Source organism: Zonotrichia leucophrys, chromosome 9, assembly GCF_028769735.1.
Source record: "Zonotrichia leucophrys gambelii isolate GWCS_2022_RI chromosome 9, RI_Zleu_2.0, whole genome shotgun sequence".
Classification (NCBI taxonomy): Eukaryota; Metazoa; Chordata; class Aves; order Passeriformes; family Passerellidae; genus Zonotrichia; species Zonotrichia leucophrys.
Window position 1 is genome coordinate 17,558,344 of NC_088179.1, and position 16,046 is coordinate 17,574,389.

At 40.5% G+C, this 16,046-nt stretch overlaps 1 protein-coding gene across 11 annotated transcripts in view; it reads right to left on the bottom strand.

The window, feature by feature from the left end:
* Nucleotides 1–16,046, bottom strand: part of ATP11B (ATPase phospholipid transporting 11B (putative)) — a 66,874-nt gene that overhangs the window by 859 nt on the left and 49,969 nt on the right. For 2 of the 11 annotated variants that reach the window (XM_064721648.1, XM_064721646.1), the window contains 2 exons: nucleotides 8,013–8,146; nucleotides 332–4,427 (listed from right to left, as the gene is read on the bottom strand). In XM_064721648.1, coding sequence (XP_064577718.1) covers nucleotides 4,346–4,427; nucleotides 8,013–8,146 — 216 coding nt within the window. In that variant the 3' untranslated portion in view covers nucleotides 332–4,345. Of the gene's footprint in view, nucleotides 1–331; nucleotides 8,147–11,222; nucleotides 11,346–15,506; nucleotides 15,593–16,046 lie in introns of those variants that run through there. The other 9 variants (XR_010441488.1, XM_064721653.1, XM_064721652.1 and 6 more) reach the window with 9 other exon arrangements.

The following is a 16,046-nucleotide window of genomic DNA, read 5'->3' on the forward strand; positions in this document are numbered from 1 at the left end:
CATCCAGCACACCCCGGCACATCCAGGCACATCTGGCACATCCCAGGCACATCCCTGGCACATCCTGCACATCCCTGCATCCCCGCAGATCCTGGCACATCCCGGCACATCCCTGGCAGATCCCTGGCCACCCTTGGCACATCCCTGGCCATCCCTGGAAAGCCAGCACACCCCTGGCACATCCCTGGCACATCCCAGCACATCCCTGGCATATCCCTGGCATATCCGGCACATTCTGGCACACCCCCGGCACATCCCCGGCACATCCCTCCCTAGCAAGCCCTGGCACATCCCTGCACATCCCTGGCACACCCTGCACACCCCGGCAGGAGCTGCCAGAGCATCCCCGCACCCCAACCCTGCTCCAAAGCAGAGCAGAAACCAAACCGAGCCATGGGGAACAAAGAGCAGAAGCAGGGAACGTGTGAAACAACCAACAATAAAAACATTTGCAGAAAGAAAGCCCAGCCCGGAGCTGCAAAGCAGAGTCTGGCTGGGAAATCATTTAGGAACGGGATAAAGGCTCAAATGAGGCCCTGGTGAAAGGTTTGCCCAGCTCTAGGAACGGCTTCTTTAAGCAGTGGCATCTGTGTAACAATCTGTGTAAAAAAGCAGTGGTGAGGGCAGTGACAATGGTGAGGTATGAGGGATTCTACACCAAAAAAAATAATAACTTCAAAATAAGTAATTCAAAAGCACATTTTGCTTGAGCACTCTGGAAGACTGAATTTTACCAAAATCACATATTTATAAGTACAGCAATAGCAGATAGAAAACTGAAAAATAATTTAGGCTGCAGCTTTGAGACACTTCTAGCACTAGAAAAATTATATTTTATTCCTATAAGAAATTATAGGTGCTTAATATGTATTCTAAGTTGCATAAGCTTTTCTCAAATATTTCTGAAAATGAAAAACCAATGTTTTCAGCATTTCTTCCTTTGAAGATCCTGTTCCCCCTTCCCTGCTGTAATCTTAAAAAATACAGAGTATTTTTAAACAGAATCTTTACATTTTAGTTTTTGAACCAATTCAGAACATCTCGGGTTTTTTTCCACTGCATCCTCTTAAAACCATGAGTTTGGCAACTAAAATTTTCCAAGTAACAAAACCAAGCCCTGTTTTTCCCAGAGGCAGAACTGACCTGCAGAGAACGTGATCCCATGGAGAAGGTGCTTCCTCGTGGACACTGCATAGTAAAGTGAGTGCACACTACTCTTGCTTTGAACTACAAACATCTGCTACAGGCTTTTATGGATTTCAAGGCTAAAAGGTAAATAATAAAACTTTTCCTCCCCTTAGCAAAGCCTCCCCCACTTGTTCACATTTGCAGTGGGAGGTAAATGCCAGCATTACACTGAATTTTTAACTGGATTGTTCAGTTTCCCTCATGAAGGACTCTGCACTGTGCCCAGGGCACGCTGAACTGGCTCCTACACTTCAGCTATCAAAGAAATACAAAAAATCTTTCTTCCTTGAATAGGAGCAGTTTTAAAAGATTTGTGATATCAACACAAAACCCCGGTGACTTCCACACAAAATATTTGTCACACCAAAAAGTCTGTCCTCAAGCAAACCACATCTATGCTCTTACTCAATGAGACATTACTGACTTAGATTTACTGCAAATAGAAAAATATACCTTGGCCGAGGGATGGATTCTTAAGTCCTTCCTGAATTGTTTAAATGCAAGTTTCTTCGGTAACCTTACAAACACTGGGAAAAGGGAAAGCAGGGGGAAAGGGAGGAGAGGAGATGGAAGGTTTTAAAGAAACACATCATGAGTGCAAATTATTCTTCAAATACACGACTGCACTGCTTTTGTGCAAATCTACTCAACACACTGGTGTGGTAAAAGCCAAAATACATCACCTACAGAGCTGGGCCACTGGAAATGCTTGGAGTGGGGTTTTGGGCAAAGCCTCTGCTCCCCTCACACAAGGAACAGGCTCAGGGCAGGACACACGAACCACACACTGATGGATGGAGGGATGAGGGCACACGCTCACACACACTGACAGGACAATGCTGGGCCTGGCACGGACAAACAAGCACTGCTGAAAGGTGAAACACTCTGGCTGAGGTGTAAAATACAGCCAAACAGCAGATATCTGATTAGAGTAGTAAATAATTCTGCATTTCCTAGGTATCCATGGCAGCATGAAGACTCCTAGGAAGAGAAACTACTAGGAAGAAAATTACTATTTTAAACCCAGGTTTAAGATAGATATGAAATATAAAGGAAGTTAGAGGAGTTGGTGAAAACTGTATTTTGCTACTACTTGCAGATCTGGAGGGGACTGGATGGATTATTGCCTCTCCAGCTGGATCCAGGTTCTCAGCCCCATGCAGTGGGGTTAGTCACATGTTCATACCTGCTGCATGAGAAGACAAAGCTCAATTTTAGTGTTTCTTCATCCCCTGGGCACTCGCTGGGGGGATCTAGTGCACACTGACATTTTCAGCCTCAAGCTTCACTGCACTCAGGCATCTGAGGACATGATACAAAAATGCACTATGAACGCTGAATTAAACACTTATTTAAAAGGAAAGTTTGCTGTATTTTGTTCCTTCTTCTTGTCTCGTAATTTATTTTTAAAGCTTCTTAATTTCTCAACTGATCTTTACCTGTAACAGTGGGGAAAATCCCTTGTGTGCAAGTTCAAGTCACTAGAAATTTAACAATGAAGTTGCAATGACCATTTCTTTCCCACGCAGATGTTGCCTTGAGCACTGAGATCTTGTAAACTCCACGGTACCTGCAGCCTTCAGGTCTGAGAGAAGCTGCCAGGCACTAATGCAAAAACAAAGCTCTAAGAGGAGAGCTGAAATAATCCCAGTTAAAGTCACGGGCAGGAAAATGAACAGCAGAGCTGTTTGTAGGTCAGGAACATCTGAAGGATGTGATCCCTGGAAAGCAGGACCTGTTCCTCTGCTCATTGAACCTGGGAGAACTGGGGATGACAGGAGGGATGCACTGCCCTGGCAGCAGCCCAGTTACAGTCAGCCAGGTTTGCAGTGGCCCAGATTTGCAGTTTTTACCCAGAGCTAACTTTAAGATGGATCTTTACACTTTCAAGTGTCTGAAAGGACAAGTATCCCAGTTATTGATGGGATGTCACTGTCAGAGGTGACAAAAGGGGGTGTCCTGGAGCAGCAGCACTTTTCCCAGTCCCCAGCCATGAACAGCTCTGTTCTATGGCACCTCCACTTCATCTCCCACATCCCAGGACAAGCAGTGGTTCAGCCTCCCTGGCTGAGGGAACAGTGAAATGTTGCTGCTCCCCAGCCCCCAGCATGCAGACAGGTCTGTCCTGGGCCAGGGAGGCACCTGCAGGATGCACCACCCAGAGCTCCAACTGTGCAATTGGTTTTTATTGGCATACTTAGGTATCAAAACATTGCCATCAAGGTCTCGGATCCTTCCGAGAGACGAAGATAATTAAGCATTAATTATATCTTCAAAGTACAACGTGACCAAATATAAATACATGAAAAAGAACAAAACATGCAAAAATTCCCCAACTTTAAAATGATTAATAATTCAAAAATTTATGCTAGTGAGACTTCTGCTCAACCCGCCAATTCTTAACAAATTTTTCCATGTCAGGATCCAGAACTGTTAACAAAACATACAGGGCATAATAAAAGATGACTGGTTTCTGAATTGGACTTTAGGAGAACACTGAGCTGCTATATCCCTTATTATTACAAATTACTGATTTGTCACAGTTGTGTTTTTCAAAGCAATGACTAATATATTAGCCACTCATACACCAGCATAAATATTTGAATTGCATTTAACTCTCAAAAATTACTAAAATGATTGCTTATAGAATAGAGTAACTGTCCACAGAAGTAACAAACTGCTAAGACAGCATCTGCAAGACAGCTCAAAATGAATGTGTGTTTAAAAGGAAGGGTCATCATTAAAAACACAACTTTTAAAAGTTTAATTGTGCAGATTCAAATTGATTCAAATCGGATCACTCAAATTTGGGAGGAGAAAGATTTCTGTCATTGCCCTACAGGGGTATCTCCAGTATTAAATGTAGGATTCCAATCTGCTCATACAGCAACAAAAAGGATCAAATGGTCTGAGGTAAAAGCATTCCTTAAAAAAAACCCCAAAAAACAAAAAACTTATTTAGCAATTTGTAGATATAATTAGAAAAATTCCTGGAAGCAATTGCAGTGCAGATTTTGCCAGGCCAGGCAAGCCCTGGCTGCACTCAGGAGTCCTCTGGGCTTTCCTGGGGCAGCGCCGGACACTGAGCTCGCCTCAGCACCTGCTACAGGTGTGTGAGCGCCACAGGGCTTCCACAAGGCACTCAAAAATGTCCCTGTCAGCAAGTGGCTGAGTCCATTGTGGAGAGAGTCAGGATGCTCCTGTCGTTGGCATAGAAGGGATCCGTTGAACTCCATGATCTAAAGTAACAATAAAAAAAAAGTTTGGCTGACTGGGAACTTGTATTTGTACTGGGAGGTGAGGAGAAAAGTCTATGAGAGCAAAAGATAGAAGTGTTGCAAGAGCAGGCAGATTTACCTCTTTAAAGGACTAATGCACTAATTTCATGTAGGTACCTGCAGTTCATTCAGACCTTTGGAAACAGAGGCCAATTCATGCCTGCTGTGTAATCAGCACACAGCTACAGCTATTTCCATCACCATAAATTAAAACAACCAGAGGTTTCTATGCCTGTTTTGCAGCTGAAGTTTCAGTGCTGTGCCTCGGGAGGCTGGGAATGCTGCCTGTGTCCAGAGGCTGCTCCAGCAGAGCCCTGTGGAGCACAGCCAGCCTGGGAACCCAGCACAGCCGTGTCCCAGCAGGAAACCTCCACACTGCCTGAGCCTGGGGGAGGCAAAACTTATCGACAGCCAGGAACCTGTTCCATCCCCTCCTCTTACACTTCAGAACATCAGGGAACCACCCTGCTGTAACAGCTGCTGACTCAGAGGGGTCTCTCAATGTCTTTCACTTGATTACTGCTTGGGAAGAAATCCTGTTCTGGGCTGCACAGCATTCTAGGACTGTATGGGAAAAGTGAGAAGTTTGGGAGGCAGGAAATAAAAACACAACGAGCCTATCCTCCAAATTAGGCTCTGTCAGAAATCTGCTGTTTCTTTAGAACTGTTCCATCCAGTGCCTTGACACAAGAATCACTAATGGGAGACCAAACAAATTAGCAATGATTCCTACTGTACAAGTGATGTATGTGATCCAGCATTCTTAATATTTTAGTGACTGACAAGTCGACAGACAATTTAATGGAACAGACAGACAAAATGCATTTTAACATACCACACCACACATTTTATATTCTAACTGGCTAATGAAGTTATAGAAAATACTTCTCAAATACATTTTACAAGCAGTAAATTAAGCACAAGAGACTATATTCCTGTGGCCCACTACTCCAAGCATTTGTATCACTTTGATTCATCAAAGTTTTTATCAAAATTTGATACAAGGTTTGATTTCATGTTATCATATTTGACAGAATATCGTATTTGACAGAATATCAGGAGCAGAGAATACAACACAAGCTGCCTACAGCAATGTTATTTAAAACAGTGCTCTTCATTCTACAGCACTTGCACAAACAACATATTCATCAGCATCACTTCAATCAACAAAAATAATTTGCAGCTACTTCCTGGTTGAATATTTAGCTGTTTTATAGAGTACAAGTACTCAAAAGACCATCCTGCACAATCTTCTGGAGATTTAGGTAAAAAACAAAGCAGCTCAAGCTCATGAACAAAGCCTGAACAATTTTAAAATCACCCAAGAGTTTTCTTAGTTGTACCTTTGGCATTTCACAACTTGTAACTACTTCATGTGATTTAAGCAATTAGTAATTAAAAAAAAATTAATAAAGACTTTCTCATATTAGCAAAAATGTTTAAGGGAGAAAATGGTCCCTTGACTTTTAGACCAGGTTGTCAATACTGAGTGGAAGGAGCTGAAATCATTGGAGAAAATAAATATGACTGACTTTAAAAAAATCTCTCTTCTATTTGTACTGTACATATATTTAAGTGAAACTAGAAGATTGTTCAGAGCAATTTCAACCAGAAGCAGATGCAAAATCCACAGAACTTCAAGCCCTTAGTGTAGCACCAAGATAGTTTTGCATATTCCTTGAAATTAATCCTTATGTCTATGTTCTAAGAACTCTAAAATAATTTGGCTAGATGGAACTTCATCTGAAAACTACATGAGGTAAGCAGAAAAGAAACCTAACAAAAAGCAGTCTGGAAAAAACTGTTTAACATTCTGTCAAATACGAGTTAGCTTCAGTAAGGATTTTTAAGTTCTTAAGGAAAGAAAATTTGAGTGGAACAAAGAGAAAATTGTAAAACTGCAAATATATTGCAGAAAACAAAACACAGAATACCTACCTTATAAGAAGACTACAGGTTACTAAGGCAATTGTTAACTAACAATCTGCCCTAATTAGATAACAATAAGTGAAACAAACTAGCATGAGAAATTCCTCATTTGGAAAGCACAGTTTTACAGAGAAGTGAAAAAAACCCCAGAAAAGTTAGAGCAACTGCTACCAAAATGTTGATTTTTAGACCAATTAAATGCTCACCTTGTAGATTAAAAATTCTATTAAACTGTTTATTTTACACATCATGCCCGCTTTCTACACAGCAAGGTTGAATTAAAAATGTACTTAATAGTAACAGTTCATTTTTCATATGGAATGAAACTTCTTGCATACTCATACCCTAGATTTGTAGAAACATTGAATAAATTTCACAAGCAAGCCAGAAGAGAGAGACTGACTGAAAGCACAGACACTGTGTTCAACACAAGAGTTCCAACAGAGATGAGCTACAGACCAGGCAATACCTAAAGGCAGAATCAGAGCTGACAAAGCTGTCAGGGTAAATTACCCACACGAGATTTGATACCCAGTGAATGATATCACAACCTTTAACTGAAAGAGACAAAGTTCTTCAAATACAAAATGAGTTTCCTTGAAAATGTGTGAAATTCAGTGTTTTCAGGTTTGCCTTTTGACCAATGAAGGACCATGATATCATTCAGGGACAGAGATTACGATGTACAAAAGACTATTTTTATTTCTACCCCCAAATATTTCCATATTTGTTTGCTATCCCTCTGTTTGGAAATGGGGAGATGGCACATGAGAGGATTCAGTAGAGCTCCTCTCCCAGATGGGCTGACTGCAAGAGCAGAGTTGCTCTGCAGACATGTTCAATTACTCAACATGCTTTTACCCCACTGACATTTGTTTCACATGTGATTTGTGAAGGAAAGATTTATTTAGCACATACTTTGGAATGGCACACATGATTTTGACAATATACCTTCTGGAACCCAAAAAACATTGAAAATTCTTAGAACCTGAAGACTCTGTTCTGTCAATCACTCTGATTTTAGAAATAGATTATAAAAGTTATACTACAAAAATATTTCATCTTCATATCAATCAATGGCTGAAAGATTTAAAGGCTCTCCTCCTAACAATGAAGTTAGATTTAAGGGGGGGAATGTGAGCCTTTTGTGTACCTTCAGGAGTAATGCAAGCTCCAAGGTAAATATTTGGAGGTTGTACATCAAGAACCAAAGGGAAAAGTCTTTCGACTTTACAAACAACTCCTGATTTGTGAAGGCAAAAAAGTAATCATAAAAAGGAGAACAAAAACAGGAGCAAGGCTTGATTTTCTAAAGAGAAGAATGTACAAATCAAGAGAAATTACGATAGATACAACACAAGAGCTTGTAAAGCCAAACTAAACACTTTAACAGAAATCTTTCAAAAACTGTTTTTCCCCTCCACATCCCAAAAGAAACTCAAAAAGAAACAAGAAGCTAATCTTTTAGGATGAAAAAAGTACAATAAAGAGTTGCATTTTCTACTTAGATAAGCAAAACCTGCAGCTGGTTTCTAGACATCTATTGCTGCAGGCTCATCGGGTTCCAGTTTATAGGAGAATCGTCTGCAGCAAAGGCTATTGAGAGAAATGCCACACCTGCTGACCCGCGTTGGGCTACACCTTCCCATTAGTCGTTCCAGCATTCTTCTAACAGATGTGCATGCTGTTTCCCCATCTGAGAAGCAGCACATGGAGTCCAAGCAGTTGATACCTGAACCTGCCTCAGTAAGCTGGAAAGAAAAAAAAAAAAAACAAACAGAAAAAAAAGAAAAAAAGGAAAAAAAAAAAATCAGTACTAACAAATTCTAGCAATGAAGATGTTACCAAAAAACACATAGGAGAAGCGGGTTTTCTTAGCTAGAGTGTTGAATATCTTTCAGTTTTATAGAACTACAATAATAATATTACCACTCCCTAAGGTCTACATACACTAACATTTGTTCTTCCAAAGGTTTGACTGCAGCCTCGTTAAGTGCATGGAAATAGCCTGGCACTGCATCTGCCTAACTCTGGAAATCCCCTCCACCAAACCCCACAGCAGAGCACATGCACTTCCAGCTGGGATGCCTTGATTTACCTGCAACAATTGATATCAGCTCAGCCCTATTTTAAGGGAAATTTATCAAGACAAAGCTTCAGGCTGCAGAATACAACACAGCAATTTGGTCCCAAGTAATTCTTCCTCAAGCACACAATGCAACTTCCTAGAATAACTGACATTATATCACTACCATAGCTACCCTTGGCTTGGTACAGAACAAAAGCACATTCCTGATTGTGTGAACATGGTTTATCCAAAAGCAAACAAGGCTGATGTCAGAAAGGTTCAGTCATGTTCATGCCAGCATAGAGAATAATTCAGCATTAGCATAATAAACTCTTTCAAAGCTCATGTTTTGTAGGTGAGGAAAAAAAGGAATAAAAGAAATAAAATGAAAAGGAAGCAGCAACAGATGTATGGGTGTAAGTGCCACCTACCAGTGTGCTCCTCTACAGCACTGCTGCACCAACTGCAGCATAACTGGAATCTCCTGCTTCTGCAGAGAGAATATCCTAAACTGACTTCAGTACCATTCTAAAGAGAAATAAAAATGTGAAGTGTGGGGATGTTTTTTAATTTAATTTTAAACTCTCCATGAGAACATCCTGTCAAACAAATACTAAACACAGAAGCTGAACTTTACTCTCTCCTCACACCAGGAGAAAGAAGAATTCTGGGAGGAGGCATCTTAGTCCATGACAGGACACAGCTCACTTAAGACCTTCCCACAACTTTTCACTGTGACACTAAAGGTCACTGACTGTTGTCTGAAGATTCTATTTCTGAGCCTGAATTTATTCCACGCCACCCACAGTTGCCAAAAACTGCAAGGAAAGCAAAGAACCTCAAGAGTTCCCTATGGGAATGGTTTACTATGAGTGGAGACACTCTTTTTCCTGATCCCCTCAAAACAAGCAGCTGGACACATTTACAGCTTCACAACAGAAGAACAGCCTGCACAACAAAGAAGAGGCAGCTAACAGAAACAAGAGGCTTTTGGAAATACAAGAGAAAAATCTCAGCTGGTAGGACAAGAAGGAACACACACAGAACTGGTGTTTGTTTCCAGCACCTTTTCCTGTGCCTGCCCCTTTCTCAGCCCTGTGCCACACTCCCCACAGCCCCTCCAGACCTTCCCATCACACCACTCATTGTGATGTTCACACAACTGCCACTCAGCAGCTGATGGAGTGCACAGGATTCTCCATGAACTGAGCCCCTGATCCTGTGGATGCTGCAGCTCAGAGGCTGTGGCTGAGTACAGGCAGAACACACTCTGACTCACACACTCATCTGGGGGGTCTTTGGGACACAGAAGGAACATTTACTGAGACAATGAACTTCTGTACCTGAGAGGCAGGAGCAGAAGATGTGCAAGTGACAGGTCTGAAAGGGGTTCTGGTCAAAAGACAAACAAAACAAAACATCTCAGCAGAGCCTGAGCCCCTGAACACCCTCATGTGATGATCACCGTGACTGGTCCCAACTGCAGTGCCACAGAAGATACCAGAATCAGGAACTGCACAATTTGCAGCACTGCAGTACCAGCAAATATGACCTTCAGAGCCACCTCAGACTGTGCTGTGACACAAGAGATTACAGAGAGCAGAAGGAATTCCCATTTGGAGGCCAGCAGGGAAACCCCTGCTGCAGATGGAGAGACCTTCCCAGCTGTGGCCACAGCAATACAAAACTGTAACACTGCTACACTCAGGATTTCAAACAGAGTATTTAGTTCATCCATTATGCTCAAGCAGAGCTTCAAATTTACTGCAGAAAGTCACATTACACTGTCTGTATGCCGGATCAGATGAACCAGAGCATTTTTTTCCTTAGAATCTGCTACCCTGAGAGCCAGGAGTCCTGGATATTATCCAAAGACTGCCAGAAAGAGGAACCAAGAGTAACCCAAACAAGCTTCCAAGGAGCAAACCCTCAACTCTGGATTTTGGAGGTCTAGTGTCTCTTTTTCTGGAGAATCTCCTTTATTCTTCACAAGTTAGATACAAAAAGCAAGGATCATGCTTGAAACAATACCTCTGGAAAATTTAATATCACTTTTTAAAAAATAGCAAATGAGACCTTACATAAGTCTGGAAACAACAATTCTTTTCTGTCAAATTCACAGTTAAGTGTAAAGAAATGCTGTGAGAACATCAGGACAAAAAAACCTAACTAAATTTTATATGTAGATATACTGTTTATCATTGCCTGGTGAACATGGATTTTTCTATTTACATCCACTACCTGGAAGGAAAATACATATGCTAGAAAGTCTCTTTTCTCATTTTCTCTCTGTGGAGGACAATTATGGTCATAATTTTATACAAAAGTAAAGCCTGGCATGGCAAGGCAGGAAGGCAAAATGTTCCCTGGAGACCTGAAACAAACCCTCAGGAAACATAAGACAGGAGAGACAATGTTTAAAAAATTAATGAGTGTAAAGAAATACCAGATAATATTAATATTGGGTGGCAAACAAAGTATGTTCATAAGGTGAGATCTGGAATCTCAATAAACAGAATACTTCATATGAGAATGGCCCATTGGATGTAATAAATCAAAAAGCAACTGAAGTGCAGAATTAAAGAATGATTCAGCTTAATAAAGAAAAAAAACTCAAACCAACATTCTATGATGCAATTTTTCTTGCAGATATCAAAAATATGGGTACTTTGGAGATGGCTCAATGACTGTCTCTGTATGCAAATAAATGTAAATCTGTAAATAAATACACAGACATTAGGGTACAGTGGGAGTACTACCTAGTGGAGGTAAGAACTGTCGGGCAGGCAAGATGGGTCTAGCAGCTGCCTACTGTCCTCCCCTCTGTGCCTGCTTTCAGCAAAGTCACCTGCTGAGCTGACTGAACCCTTATCTTCTTCCATCTGGAAGGACAGAAAAGCAACAGATCTTATAAAGCACCATGCTTGCATTGCTTTAAAACAGTCACCATTGTTACAAGAACTTTCACAGGTCTGGTCTTGAGAGAACAAGGCAATTTACAAAGTCAAGAGGCAATTTTTATTTTTGGTGGATCAAATGCAGTTTCTCAGCACCCAAGTGTTAAAAGTGTTTGGCCTTTTAGTGTTCTACAGACTACAAGGAAACACAACAAATTTGGAATCTATCTAAAATTCTTAGAGATTCTGGAGTTTTATTTGTTTTCCACCTTCTAACAGAAAGGATCATTTCAGTTTGTTTTCTTACTGCAGGTTATTCCATATGCCACAAGACAGACATTTCAACCCAAGATTGAAATGAAAAGTCACATTGAAAAGTTGGGACTTTGAGGAATGGGGAATGTGTTTAATCCTGTCCACCAAGCTAAGGGCACTGCAGGGTATTCTCCTGAGCCCAGGTCCCAGCTGCCAACATTCTGATGCCACATGGATGTTTCAGCAGATTGATATGAGATGGTTATTACTATTTCACAATTCATTAAAACTTGCTCCCTACTGTAAATCTTATCATCTTTAACTCTTAATATACTGTATACCAAAGCCCCAAACAATGTGATTTAAAAATTTTAAAGAAAATATATAGGAATGTTGAAGTCTAACAACTTCACTGCCATGATGTTTTTATCACTTATTTTTCTACTCTTTGTATCAAATGAACCTACAAGGGCCAAATTATTTCATTATTTCAAAGTCATTAGACCAAGGTTTCTCCAGGTAAGTAGTATGTGCACTTTTGTGACTGAAGTCAAATCCAAAATGGTGCATTCTTCCCTCATTTCCTCATCTTCCTGTGATAGATTCTGTGGATTAGCCAACAGACCAACACCAAGCTATGCTAACACAATGAACAGGTCTGTAAAGGAGGAGATCACCCTTGATCTAAGTGCAGCACATCAGGGTGTTCTGGCACACCTCACTAGTGGGAATTCATGCTTCCAGTGGAAAAATTTTCTGGGAAATTGCACGTTCCTTACAGAAAACACAAGCTGTAAAAGGAACACAGACCTCTCTGCTCTCGACCCAACACAGCTGGGCTGGGTCAGACCTGGAAGCTGCAGGGGGGAATCCTATGGAACAGGAGCTGGAGTTAAAAATATAGACAAGGAATGAAGGCCTTAAAGCCAGGGCCTGGAGCAGATCTGGACTGAGATGAAGGGAAAACCAGGCAACAACAGACTCATGAGGCTGGAGATGGGGAAAGAACAGGGTTTGGCTGTGACAAGGTAAATGCTCCAGAGCCCCGGATACAACGCTGTGCACTGACAGCCTTGTCTGTAAATAAAACCCTTCCTGGTGTCTTACATTTCCCCAGTTCTGGGTACAGTTCATAACACACTGTCCAAAGGTAGAAACTCTGTAAACACAGTTAATCCCATCAGTAAGTAGAATTAAAACATCTGTCCAAGCAACACATCTCAAATGTGGCCTAAGATTTCTGACAGTTCTTACAAAGCACAGGACATGTAGACACAGATGGACACAGAACACTTCCTTTACAGATAAAAACATGGAATGAGATACAGTGGGACCCAGTTAGTACCCTGAGGTACACATTTCACACATTCCAAGAACAGAAGAGGCAGCTGTGAAGGAAAGCAGTGCTCTGCCAGACTCCAGTGAAGCACAACACCTGCACCTGCCTGTGCTGCCTCATTTCCTCTTCATCCCACATTCCAAAAGCGACAGTGAAGTTCAGAGGCAAGACTTTAACAGGCACAAAGGACTGCAATTCTGACTTACAGGAATCACCTGGACACTTAGAAGATCCCCTCAAAGGTCCTAACTGTACATCACCAATGCACTCAATATAAACTTGAACATTTTTTACACCCTGTGAAGCCTACAGAAACAAAAAATTATTGTAACATCATACTTTTTAAAATTTGCATTCATAAAAGAAGTCTTCTTTTGATCTCAAGAGAAGAGTAAGCATTTTGGCAGAACAAAGCATAACTCAGTTTAACCTGGAGTTATGCTCCTTTTGAGACTCTTAATACATATTTACAAACAACAAAAACCTGCCAAAGTCTGTTCATCAACCTCCATGCATTCTGCAGTCACAAAGGATGCAATCCCTGGGTGGGCATGTACAAATGAGGTGTGACAGATCAGCTGCTTTACAGCTACATATTCACCAGGCAGCTGTTCTATGTTCCCACAATTTTCCTTGCCTTCTTTGCCCTGTTGCTTTGGGAAAACCACAGAAACCAACTCATGCTCTTCACTCCAAATTAGATTTCATTTAGTATAGTGAAGTGAGTAGTTTCTGTCTATCAATTGATTTTCCTTTTCACTGTTTTAGGCAAGGATCCACAGGATAACTTCTGAACTTTGTTCAAAGACAGAATAAAGAACTAGAGAAACCCAAATTTTTCCTTTTTGTTGCACTTTACAAGCTCAACTGCACATTAGAAAGCAGCCAGTGCTTGAACTTCAGGTACTATCAGATACCCAAGTGCAAAAGTTCTGACTTACAAGAGAATTGGATTTGCATAATCACTTGTTATTTATGGACAAAACAGATTTCCCCTTTTTTCAACTCTTCCCTAAGTTTAATATAAAGAAAATTGCCTCACATTAGCGAAGATTCTCCTGATTTTAGCATTTTAATGGGTACAATGCTGCATTCCTAGACAGTTTTATTTTTCTTTGACTATCCAGCTGTATAACCATTAAGATGTGTTTAGTTTTTGAAATTTTAGCAGAATTATCTGTTGTAAAACCTTTGGTATAGCTATGATGTGTGATGTAATTCACTTTAATAATTAATTGAGAAAACAAACTTACATACACTTATCCACAGTTTTTAAAAGGTAACTTGATAAACCAAGATATCTGATAAATGAAGAATTTGAAAAGCTAACTTGTAAAGGCTTTTGCAGAGGAAAAGCCAATATATTCCTAAGTTTAACAGCTTTCAAAAGCTGTACTGTACTTTGCTGTTTTAAAGCTATTAAGTGCTGAATTCAAAACAAAACAAAATAAAATCAGCCCACCACTATCCCCCTGGGTGTTTGGAAATCCAAGGTGTTGTGTTTCACACTGGGGTCACTAACACCACAACACAATGGCCATTTCAAGTTCTGCCTTGTAAAGTTGTAGTGCACTCTCAGAGGAAATACAAAACTTTTCTCCTTTGGTTTAACAAACAGCAATTAAGTCCCTAAAATGTAGGTTAGTTGGTTCTCCTAGGCACCTATTTGCACATTTTTAACAACAAAGTCACCTTGAAAAATATTTAAAAGGAATCAGATCTTTGCATTAATTCTTGCTGTAGGATGTGGAATTAAACAGACTAAGACATTGCTGATGTATGCTTAAGTCTTACAAAAGAGAATCAGCATTTGACAGCATTTCATGTGCTGAACTCAGTGCATTTGAAGAGTTGCAGAATCATGTTTTACCGACACAGACACATGTATGCTTTGATCTTGTTTTGAATAATTTTCTGGGACTTTGTAGCCAAATGCCTTTAGGAATATGTATCTACACACATTGAAAACAAACAACACTCACTTTATAGCTGCACAAAACAGACACAAAAAGCCTCAGCTGCACAAGGGTATGGACGCACCCAAGCTTCAAACATTATCTGCTCTTCTGACACAATTGAAAGCAAATTAAAATGGGCAAATAACTTGCAAGAAATTGCTGCCTGAAGTACATGGATCTTCCTGTCACAGCCTTATAAAGCTGAAATTATCCAGCATGCAAAATGCACTGTTAATTTTTATCATAAAGAAACCAAAAGCATTATAACCATGCTAGAAACTACGATTATTTAAAAATGGATGCAAGAACAGCTGATCTTTATTCTGGAAGTTGAACATCATGCTAGGGATGTTTTTTCCTTTAAAAAAGAAAGAAAAAAAAAAGCACGTCCAACACATGCTACTTAGGAGAAGCATCTGGCTCAGAAACACAGAGCAAAGCCAAGAAATCACCAAACTGAATGTTTCTGCACTACATGTATTGCCCTCTCACCCCACTAAAATATATTCATGCCTCTTCCCATCTCTCTCAGCACTGGTTAGTTCACCTTGAGCATGCATAAGAGTTGATGAGGAACTGTCCCTCCTACTCTACCTAATTTTGCTCAGCTGATTCCTGGCCCTGGACAATGGCTGCAGTGCGATGAACTCGTCACTTAAAGCAACTCTGTTGGAGTACATCTACAATTGGACAGAGAAGGGATGGAACATACATGTCAGTAAGTAGCAGCAGTAATTTTCTAAGAGAAAGACACAGGACAACACATTGTTAATTAAGTGGAATACACATCATATACAGAGCACAAGCCTGGTACCTTCAAGACAGCTCCTGGGACCATCACAGCCAGTCACTGGCAGGACCATTCTTACAGTACCTTTGCTTCCATGCTGAGAGAAAAGGCCTACACACTTTTACATCTGTGCTTTACAAACACCTTTATTCTGTATTGCTTTCGCCCTCCAACAGTGCTGTGATTTATCTTTGCTCCAAGATTTATATTTTGATTCACTTTTACCTTACTGTCCAATTCCTCCTGTATGATTCTGTAACAGACCTATATTGAGAAATTGCTCACAAGCTACTTCAGGGTAACTGACCTCAGTGAAACATAAGATGGCTTTTCTTTAGGCCAGC